General features: G+C 38.1%; 1 protein-coding gene across 1 annotated transcript in view; it reads left to right on the top strand.

The window, feature by feature from the left end:
• acbd3 (acyl-Coenzyme A binding domain containing 3) overlaps positions 1-8,783 on the top strand; it is a 10,982-nt gene extending 2,199 nt beyond the window's left edge. The window contains exons 3-8 of the mRNA XM_014021263.1: positions 2,185-2,325; positions 2,521-2,679; positions 2,790-2,964; positions 4,441-4,687; positions 4,790-5,074; positions 7,015-8,783. Coding sequence (XP_013876717.1) covers positions 2,185-2,325; positions 2,521-2,679; positions 2,790-2,964; positions 4,441-4,687; positions 4,790-5,074; positions 7,015-7,229 — 1,222 coding nt within the window. The 3' untranslated portion in view covers positions 7,230-8,783. The remainder of the gene's footprint in view (positions 1-2,184; positions 2,326-2,520; positions 2,680-2,789; positions 2,965-4,440; positions 4,688-4,789; positions 5,075-7,014) is intronic.
• Positions 8,784-11,141: the final 2,358 nt, after the last annotated feature.

Genomic DNA, 11,141 nt, shown 5'->3' with positions numbered 1-11,141 from the left:
CAAACATTAGCATGCTAACGCACATAGCGGTGCAGCAAGGAAAAATGTCCCCCGGGAAACAACAGTCCACTGGCGGCCACGACGAAACTTTCCGCTATTTAAACCGGAATGTCCGGTATTCAAAAAATTCATATCATAACAAAAATAAAAACCGGTATTCGGTACAAAACGGTATACCGCCCAACACTATTTTATATCTAAATACATTTCAGTGTTTGTGTGAAAATAATGAACCAGTTCTTTTTGTAAAAGGAAAAACCAGTTCTTTTTGTAAAAGAAGAGCTTGACATGTAAACTTAAAATAGTGTGAAATTGTTGTATTATGGTCGTTTGCCACGGTTTGGACTCTTTCCTACTTAGCTTTAATTGGCTTAAGTTCGGGGTCTTTCCATTGAGTGGTTTCACCCGCTTCGGCTTGGTTTTTAGTTCAAAGCAAGGCGAATCGAGCTGCAGGGCATTGATTGTCCAGAGAGCAAAGTCAACTGTAGCATTCACTTTTGTTTATTTAAAAAAAAAAGAGTTAAAAACAAAAACAACTGGACTTTCAGTTCTAAAGTTGAAGACGTTTCGTTTCCCTTCCAGGAGGCTTTTTCTATTCAAAGTCTCAAAGCCTCCTGGATGGGAAACAAAACACCTTCAACTTTAGAAATGAAAGTCCTGTTGTTTTTGTTTTTAACTCTTTTTTTTATTGATCATGACCTGGATAACTGAGAATCTTCACCAGCACTTTATTTAAAAATATATACACATCCATTAAAATGGTAACACGTAAACCCATGTGGTGGTACTGTAAGGAGGTGTAGATGTTTCTGTATTTGTTGGCTGAAAACACGCTAACCATTCTCCATCATGGTTTCCAAATTCTATTTCACTTATTAAAATCAAGTGATACCTGGTTCATTAATGATGATGTTGCTATGTTGTTTGGCTAACTATGACTTTTACTTTTTGCACCTGACGTTTTGCTGGACTGCTTTCAGATAGGGCTGCACGGTATATGCGGTAGACAGTAGAAATGGTAGAAATTTATACTCTCYCGTCCTATCGTCATTACGTCATYACACCTGTGTCAACAGGGCTGCGAGTGCAGAGACAACTACGCAGGAGTTCGAAATACAATGAAGAAATTCTAGCGTTTTAAAACAAAAAATTTCCTCTTCCCGCTGTAGAAAAGTTACGTCGTGTCAGGATCATTTCCTCCCTCCTGCTGCACGTCGCGCAGAGCGAAGCTTTAACAACTGTAGTTTTTCACACCCAATTGTCAGAGGGAAAAAAGTTTTTTATGTATTGTTACCCACAGAGATTATTAAAAAAAAGACGTGGACGTTTKTTCAGTCATAAATCCATCTTGCTAAAGTAAAGCCGGCTTCTGCTCTGATGATGAAGATGAGTGCTCAGCAGAGCAGCTGCTGATAAGTTCAGCAGGCAGARGCTCATTGTTTGACAGGAAGATATTAAAGCAAAAACGTTGGGTTTAATTATGATTACAGTTTGCTGCAAAAAAAAAGCTCTAAAAATTACATTTTTACTTTTTATGATTATTTTCTACCGCAATATATACCGTTACCGTGAAAGGGTTCAATTTATACCTTGATATGAATTTGAGGTCATACCGTCCAGCCCTGCTTTCAGCTTGATTGAGACAAACAGGTTGCCTAAATCAGACATAATTTTATATTCATTTTGTTATGCATTTTTTTGTGGTTAGAAAGTGTTTAATAAACTCACATTTTGCGTCTTCTGATGTGTTTGTCCAAGTGCTAACCTCAGCTCGCTCCTSCTGTGTTGAAATGACTGACCAGTCGTCACATATTTTCATACAGCTGCAGTTAATTACATTCATTTTAATCAGTTATATGCAGCCTGTGAATTTTGTTTGTGTTTTAATTAGTGTCGGATGCAAAATGTTTTTTTATAAAGGAAAAAAAATCACATGGTAAAATTTTTTTGACTTTTTTTGCTGTGTTCCATTTGTAAAATCCAATTTTGTGATTCTGTCAGTCTTCTGCATCACAGACACAGAACATGTTTTTTTTTACTAAATGGTTAATGTAAGCCATGTTTTGGATGTGGGAAAAAAATCAAATTTGATGGATGCAAGCTTTTTTTTAACTCCCCCTTTAATTAAAAAAAAAGGCTTTTCATTCAGATATTTAGAACTTTTTGATCTTTCTTTGGCTGCAGGAAAGAGTGGGCCACCCTCGGTAACATGGAGAAGGAAGAGGCCATGTTGGAGTTTGTCAAGCTGCTCAACAAGTGCTGCAACCTCTTTGCTCCTTACGTCATATCACACAAAATCGAAAGGGAGGAGCAGGAGAGGAAAAGGTGGGGTGTTCAGCTCCGGTTGCCCCTTTGATTAAAACGTATAAATGTTCCTCTTCTAAATCCAACCTGTTTTTGTGACGTTGCGAACACACACACCATGACCTGAAACTCCTAAAATCTCCTCTGCMTTTGCATATTTAAGAATAATTTGTTTTAACCAATCTGTTTGTGCGTATCTCTACTCTTCGTCTTTAGGAAAGAGGAAGAGGAGCGGCTGAGGCAAGAGGAGGAGGAGAGGGAGCGCCAGCGCCAGGAGGAGGAGAGACGAAGGCTCGAGGAGGAAGAGAGGCGGAGAAGAGAGGAAGAGGAGAGGAGGCAGGCAGAAGAGGAGAGGCTACGGGTCGAGCAACAGAAGTGTGTTCGCCTCTCAAATATTTGTGCAAAATCAGATATTTTTGAGAATTGTCTTGTCTCTCATGTCCAAACTTTATTTAAAATGTATTTCCTTTGGTTGCTTTATGCAGGCAGCAGATAATGGCAGCTTTAAACGCTCAGACGGCGGTGCAGTTCCAACAGTACGCTGTGCAGCAGTACCCCAACAGCCCCGAGCAGCAGCTGAGCCTCATCCGTCAGCTTCAGGAGCAGCACTATCAGCAGTACATGCAGCAGCTCTACCAGGTCCAGCTGGCCCAGCAGCAGGTGGGATGTTTGTAGATTTACACCTGCACATATACAGTATCTCACAACAGTGAGTACACCCCTCTCACCTTTATTGTAAATATTTTATTCTGTCTTTTTATGGGACAGCACTAAAGAAACGACACTTTGATACAAAGCAATGTAGTCAAYGTACAGCTTGTATAACAGTGTAAACTTGCTGTCCCCTGTAGCACGCAGTCATTAACGTGTAAACTTCTGGCAATAAAAGTGAGAGGTGTATTCAGTTTCTTTTAGATATTGTTTGTGACCTGTACCAGCAAAATGTGTCTTTTAGCTCTGCCAGTTTAAAAGCATTTTTAATAATCTAGAAACATTTCCAGCACCATATCCATAGACTTGAATAAGAACACTAGACTGAACCCCGCCCATCCCGTACACTGTTAATGTCTGTGACAGCATGGAGGAGCAGAAACAGACCAAACAGGACAACAGCTCACAGCCTCCATAGAAACTAATAAACAGCAGAAACTAATAGATAAACAGCAGCTGAACCAGATCTGTTTCACAGATTATCTGTAAAATTTTTACAATAAATTAATAACCATGTTAATTTCATTCAACAATCATGTAAAACAGCAAATTTATACCAGAAAAATATATAATTTACAAATAACAATGATCTAAACCAGACCTGAAGACAGCCTGTAACTTAGACTTTAGCTAGTTGAAAAATGATGACTTCAGCTAGTAAAAAAGTTTATTTAATATTTCTTCTTACTGNTTTCTGACATTATTTAAAACATTAGATAGATTTTATAAACTGTAAAATATTAATAATAATTGAGTTAATATTATTGTTTTTTATGATTTCTACATCGTCAGTCCTCTTTTTCTGCTCTGTTGCCAACAAGTACAGTAATATCCAGACTCTTAAACGTTTTGCGTTAGCTGTTAGCTCCTACAATCAATCACACGGTCACATAGTTTCTGAGCTCCAGCTGTTCTATATAAACTCCATGACTATACTGTATCTCAGTGGGGCTCCACCTGCTGGTGTATGACAGTGACGATTGAGAGGGAGTGTATTCTCACATTTTTTCGTAAGTTGTCAAGACAACCATGTCGAGTTTTTAGCATAATCCACAAAAAATCGAGCGACTAATTTTCTCCAGTCACAGAATCGTCTGAAGCATCTTGAATCGGTCTCAGTTTTGTCCCTGGCATCTCCAAATAGTTTCAAGAACACAAGCTGTATTTTGACACCTGCAGAAGAAATATCGGGGTCTTAAAACCAGTAAACCGATAAAGGTTAAAAAAAAAACTGGTCCAAATCTGCATTTATTAATTTCAAAAGTGTACTCCAGTAGACTAAATCAAACACTGTGAACGTTAGCATGAACAGTGTTCATCTTTAGCACCTCCAGTTATTATAGTTGATGGGTTAGTAATACTAACGTCCTGGGTTTATTCTGTTGTTAATGAATATGTTAATCTGGTTCCGTCCTCTTGTCCCAGGCGGCCCTGCAGAGGCAGCAACAGCAGGCTGATGCGGCGGCGCAGGGCGCCTTGGATTCCAGCAGCTTTAACAGCGGGGAACCCGTTTCTGCCTCAGCAGCCGGTCCGCTGAGCGCCGCCTCGCCGCTCGTTGGCGACGAAGCGCCGACGCTCAACGGAGGCCAGTCGGACTCCTACTCGGAGAGCATGGACCGAGAGCCAGAACCCGAGCCGGCGGAGGAGGTCTCAGAAAACGGGCCTTTATTAGGTAGGTGGGCTGGAGGTCTGTCAGCCTAAYGGAGTGCTTTGTTTCAACAAAGTATCTCCTCCTCCTTTTTATTTATTTATCTCTTTGTTTGAACCGCGTCAGACTCCCCACCAGTCATAGCAGCTCCCTCGATGTGGACACGGCCGCAGATCAAGGACTTCAAGGAGAAGATCCGCCAGGACCCGGACAGCGTGATCACAGTGGGGCGCGGCGAGGTGGTCACGGTGCGGGTCCCCACCCATGAGGAAGGATCCTACCTTTTCTGGGAGTTTGCCACGGACTATTATGACATCGGCTTTGGGGTGTTCTTCGAGTGGACGGACGCCGCCTCGGCCTCGGTTAGCGTGCACGTGTCAGAGTCCAGCGATGAAGACGAGGACGAAGAAGGTAAAAGAATATCCTCCGATTTCTTTGTTTACAAATACTCTGCTGTGGGATTTGGCTTTAAAGCAGCATTTTCACTGGAGTTCATTATCAAGTTATTTTGCTTTTTTTTTTTTACCTTTTCTTGTGGTTAAATAATCATAACTACGCAGTGGTACCCATACTGGATTCCATCTTTGTTTATATAGAATTAATAATCTGGAATAAAATTAAGTCAGAACTGAATCAGCGATGATATCCAGGATCTCTGTCAAGGTGGGAGTCTGACACAGAACCTGTTCTGTAGCAGGATATAACTTTAGATTTTTTTTGTCAACATGTCAGAATATTTGGAAACATTTTATGTTGTGTTAAATAGGGTTGGCAAAAAAATTAATCACGATTAATCGTGGCATTTAGCTGATAATTATCAAAATGATGATTGGACCCTGGCACGTTTGAGTCACATGACTGATTTAAATCACTCTAGTGGGAAAGRTGCACTCTCTGTAAGAATCTGTTCCAATTTGTGTCAAAAGTACAGACTCAGTTATACATCAGTTTTTAAATTGTGTTGATAGGTCTAGAAAAACTGGAGCTATGATAAATAATTTTACGGCACTTTCTGATGTTTGTCATATTTGAAGTGTTGCAGCAGGTGGCAGCAAAAGACACAGATTTATGGAAAAAAAACGCCTCAATTCAACCTCTGGTTTCATGCTGAACTAACATAAACACACCCCTGCCCCCCAAACTCTTTTCTGACTGATGCCTGAAATTATTTATGCGCCAAAGAATCTACAGGAAGAAGAAAACAAAACGACACAAAAGTTGAATGAAGTTTGGCGGCAATGGAGAAACAAAGATCAGATCCGAGCGATGAGATATGAGAGATTTATGATATTGTTTGAATTTTATAGTTGGAGTGTAGTTTAGTTTGGTCAGTTTTATTGTCTTAAGGTGATAATAAGGTGATATTTGAACGTGGAACTGCAGACAGATGGACCAARATTCAGTCAGAACCGTTGCAGAAAAGTAAGACGTTTAAAGACAGATGGAGGAAAAACAGACAATTTGAGGACTTTAWTGAGAAAGTTGGTGATCCATTATTTGGATTAGAAGAGGAGGAAGAAGAAGAGGAGCTCCTGGCAGACTGATCTGGAAAATATTTGATTATTTTGCCAGATGGCATTAATTATATTAATCAACAATTAATTGCACACCATACGATTTTGCTTAACTCTAAAGAAAAAAAAAGAAAACTCAGTAATTTGGTATTTTGAGTTGTAAGTTGCGACCTGCAGATATACTGAAAATATTTTAAAAAAGTATAATTTTCTATTATGTTTATGTATGATTTAAAGGGATCCATGATTAGTTGTAACATTACTTTATTTGATAAACATATATTTTAACTGTAAAATAAAGACTGTAAAAATACTGTAGGATGTTCAGTTTTTATAATTTTTAAACTAAAAGTTCAAAAATATATTACACATATGGAGCCATTTCATTTACACGCAAAGCATTCTGGGTAAATGATGACATGGATAGGTCCTTAGTATGAGCGAGCTATATCCACCCTGAAGGTTAATCTTGGACAATATCTGACGATCGACTCTTTCAATTCTGTTAACGTGACCTCTGATATTTTACAGTTAAAATATTTTTATCATATAAAGTCTAATGTTACAACTAATCATGGATCCCTTTAAAAAGTAAACCTTATTTATGCCGAGTTTGGCCAAATCGTGTGGCTTTATATTTAGATCTATGGTTTTGATATAAATGATGGAAAAACTTGAGCATTAAAGAAGTAATGTTATTGTTTASTAAAACAGAAAGTATGTGTTTATACAGCTGTGGTGCAGATTAATTGCTTTAAAACAAAGTTGATCAATTATTGCAAAAACAACTCTTTTTTTTCTTTTTTTTTTTTAATAAAACCGTTTCTCTGGCCTCAGGCGATCCTCCCACCGAAGAGGAAAAGGCGAAGAAGGAGGCGGGGAAGCCCCACGTGGATGAGATTGTGCCGGTTTACCGGCGGGACTGTCACGAGGAGGTGTACGCCGGCAGCCACCAGTACCCGGGCCGCGGAGTCTACCTGCTCAAGTTCGACAACTCGTACTCACTCTGGCGCTCCAAGAGTGTTTACTACAGAGTCTACTACACCAGATAAGCCTGAACAAAGATACGGGGAGAGCCGAGGAGTGTTTGTTCACATTCGTGCGTGAAGGCAACCTGTATCTGTGTGAGTGTGTTTGTGTGTGTGTGTGCAGCAGGGGAGAGTTGAGCTGTTATGGACAAAAACCACCAGAGGGCGACAGAGATGCATCTGGAACCTTTATTTGGAGATTGGATTTATGTGTTTGTCTGCGTGAGACCCAAGTACCATCCTTGCTACATGCTGTCATTAAGCCCTTCGAATGAAGAGTGTGCATTTCTGTTGTACATTCACTGCCTGTCCTTGCTGCACTCACACCAAGCTGTAGGACTGTCCTCCTAACTTGTATTTGACCACTTCTTTTCACTGGGCTCCTCCTCTTCCCCTTGATCCCGCCGCCCCAACCTGGCTTCGTGGCCGCCCACAACCCGTTGGACTCTCGCAACCACAACCAGAAACTTGGTACGTCCAACACTGTGAACCAACGCTTCCTGTTTGGTGGAGAAAAAAAACTAAAACCCGGACTATCCTGCGAGAACACAATGAGGAAAATCAAGTGATAATGAAAACGTGCTTCATAACACTATGCCTTTTACACACAGATGATCTGTTCTCTGCTCTGTTCTACGTTAAAAACATGAGTATACATCAACATAATCTTTGTTTTTGTTAAACTACTGCCAAAATTTCCTAAAGGACGGGTAAGAAGTCATCCATGAGCGTTAAGAGAGGGAACGTAAACTAGCATGCAGGTTTAAAATATAACAAAATAAATCAGTTTGCCTTGTTGGAGGAAGTTTAAATGTCAAATCTTCAGTTTTTACGGTTTCCACACAAATCAGCTGTTCATATTTCATCAAACGTCCATTCTTAAAATAAAACACGGACAGGGAGATGATCTGTGTGTGGCGTAACTCCGAATATTTGTTTTGAAGTTGTGGCAGGCAGCATTTAACTAAGAATCCACGTTTTGCAGGTCATGGCACACTGTTACGTCTGTGCAGCGTTTAGACAACTAACACTGCGTTTCTTTTCTTCTTTTTTTATTTTATTTTCATGCAGTCATCAGTCGGCATCTCGAGTATTGTGGAAAAACTGGCGACCCTCTCAAATTCTGTCTCCATCATCTTTTCATTTGTTGTTCTGTATAAACTGATCATCTCTGCCTGTTCCTCATCCATACAGTGATTTTTTTTTTTTTTTTTTGTCTGTAAAATGTTCACTATGGCTCAGTCCAGCCACCCAACCCCACAGACATGTTTCTTACTGGTCACAACTTGGGTTTGAGTTGTTCAAACCTTGTATGTAAATAATCTATAAATGAGTTTATGTTTGGGTTTCAGATATGAAAGAAGGCTGTGGTTTTGCAAATGAATTTGCACTGTACATTAAGGTGAAAGATTTGTGTTTTACCCATATCTRGTTAGAAGACGTGTGAAACTAAGACTTTATTGGTATGACAGAGAAACTCAACTTTTTCTTATCGTTTGACTCTTTTCAGATCTATAAGTTGCAAAATCATTTTGGGCATATATTTAATCTTGATTAAAGTTATCTTCCTCTAGAGAATTTTGTTTGCCTTTTTTTTAAACTTAGCAATGTTTCTGAAGTTTTATGTTTAATCTAAGGTTGGCTCAATTATAAAACACTAGTATAAATGCTAACTCTTCATTCACACTATTTACCTGATTTTAATGTTTTTCTGTATATTTTCTATTTTAGTGATTAATTAAAATGTTCAGCACATTCAAGGGAGAGGCGTTTTTTTGTGTACCGGTAACCAATATTTATTACAAATATGTTCTTTGTAAAAGCAAGATTTCTTAAATTCCTTCACAAAAGATTTTTTTTAAATGTGCTTTAGTGTAATTGCTCTGTTTGTCTTATGTTTTAGTTTGCTGCCATTCTGCTACTTTAAGCTAGCCTTTTAGCTTCCATTTTGCTGCTTTTACACCTCTAATAACTAATGTAGGAACATTAGTTTTTAACTACCTTTTAGTTTTTGACTAGTTTTTCTCTTATAACTACCCCTTTGCTACTTTTTTAGCTCCTTTCTTTCACTGACTGCTTATTTAAACTTTTTTTTGCTACTTTTAGCTTTTATTTAGCTTCTTTATGCCATTCTGCTGCTTTTAGATGGCATGTTCTTGCTTTTAACTTTAACTACAGTTTTGTTAGATTTAGCATTCACAATGATTTTTGTTATATTTAGCTTATAGCTGCATTTTCTTAACTTATAGCTAACGTTTTGATGCATGCTAGCATTTCTYTGTCTTTGCAAGTGTTTTCGTTTAGCTGGTATTTTCTCATTTTGCTACTTTTAGCTCCCATATATATAATTTTTTTTCGTTTCTACCCAGTGTTTTGCTAAATTTAGCTGTATATCTTTAATCGTTTTTTTTTAAACCAATAGCTTTTTTTTTCTGCATTTACCTAGCGCATAGCTTCTTTTGTTCAACTTTTATTTAGTCTTTTTGCTAGTAATTTTAGCAGACATTCAACACTGAATTTTTACATTTAATGCTCTTTGTCTGGTCCAACAAATTAGATTAGATTAAACTTTAATTGTCATTGTGCAGAGTACAAGTACAGAGCCAATGAAATGCAGTTAGCATCCAACCAGAAATGCAAGTATGTATCATTTACATGAAGTGCTGTAGTATAAAYATATACACAYAATATAGCATATGAAAATGCATATATACGAATGTATAGAGCAGCAAAAAAAGAATGTATGAACTGTAATAGTGATGCAAGTAATGTGCTTTACTAATGTTTGCAGGTGTGAGGCTAATTTCTCTTTCAGAGCAGCTAAAAAGAAAAGAAACTATGTTTGGAATGTGAGGACACCAACGATGACCTTGGAACAAAATACCRAAGCTTCCCGCAGCCCACAGAGTAAGCCTCATGATGYCTTGTAAACCACATTTTCWGCTCGGGGAAGGATAAATGTGGGTYTTATCGTGAGCGATGGGACGATCGACCCTGCGCTTACTGTTTTTCCATGATTCACATCGGTTGTCACAACAGTCGGGACAGGGCTGGTTAATTCAACCAGCCGTTAAAWCTTGAGTAAGTTGTTCAAACTGTTGCAACAGAGTGTGCACTCCAGCTGGAAGGAAGGAAGGAAGAGGTTGGAAGATTTCCAGTTTGCTGAGTAATGAGAAAACTAATAGGAACATTTGCCAAGTGACAAACTACACTATGCTGTCTCAACAGCCATATAAACAGTTATAAAATGGATCTGTTAAAAACATTTTAAGTTTTGCAGTTTTTGCACGCCTTGTGCTATTTCAGACATTCTGCTCCTTCAGATGTGTGTTCTGACTTTTTGTTTTTTTGTAGCTTTCCCAGATTTTTTGTCAGTTTCTTAAACACTCTCTATAAAATGACAGCAGTGTAGTTTTTATTTTTGTTCTCTTATGCCATTTTTGGTTTTTAGCTGCTTTTTCGAGCTGTCTTTTTTTATCTGGCCTTTCTTATTTTTAGCTTATGGCTACTGTTTTGCAATTTTTAGCTTTTATATCTTGTGTTTTTAGCTTCTAGCTAATAAAAGCATTTAGCTTTAAAACTTTGCTTCTGTTTAGTGTAATGTTACATGTAGCTTTTAGTTAGCATTTTGCTACTTTAAGCTTTGCTTTTGCTGCATTTAACTATTTTCTATTCTTCTACTTTGAGTGTGACCACTGTTTTTTTTTTGTCTATAGCTTTTTGCTACATTTAGCTTACCCTTGCTATTTTATTATTATTATTATTTTCTGCTTTAAGTTGTATTGTTTTAGGTTTAACTTATTTTAGTAAGTACTTAGTCAAGACTGTGATGGTCTTGTCTCCGACTCGACTGAATTTGTCCCAAATCGGTTTTATTTTAAGACCACAACTGTGGAAATATCACTAATATGCCAATTTTAATATATGATCCAATAT

Source organism: Austrofundulus limnaeus, unplaced genomic scaffold, assembly GCF_001266775.1.
Source record: "Austrofundulus limnaeus strain Quisiro unplaced genomic scaffold, Austrofundulus_limnaeus-1.0 Scaffold284, whole genome shotgun sequence".
NCBI lineage: Eukaryota > Metazoa > Chordata > Actinopteri > Cyprinodontiformes > Rivulidae > Austrofundulus > Austrofundulus limnaeus.
Note: the sequence above shows the minus strand (reverse complement) of the source record. Positions and strands in the feature narration are given on the sequence as shown.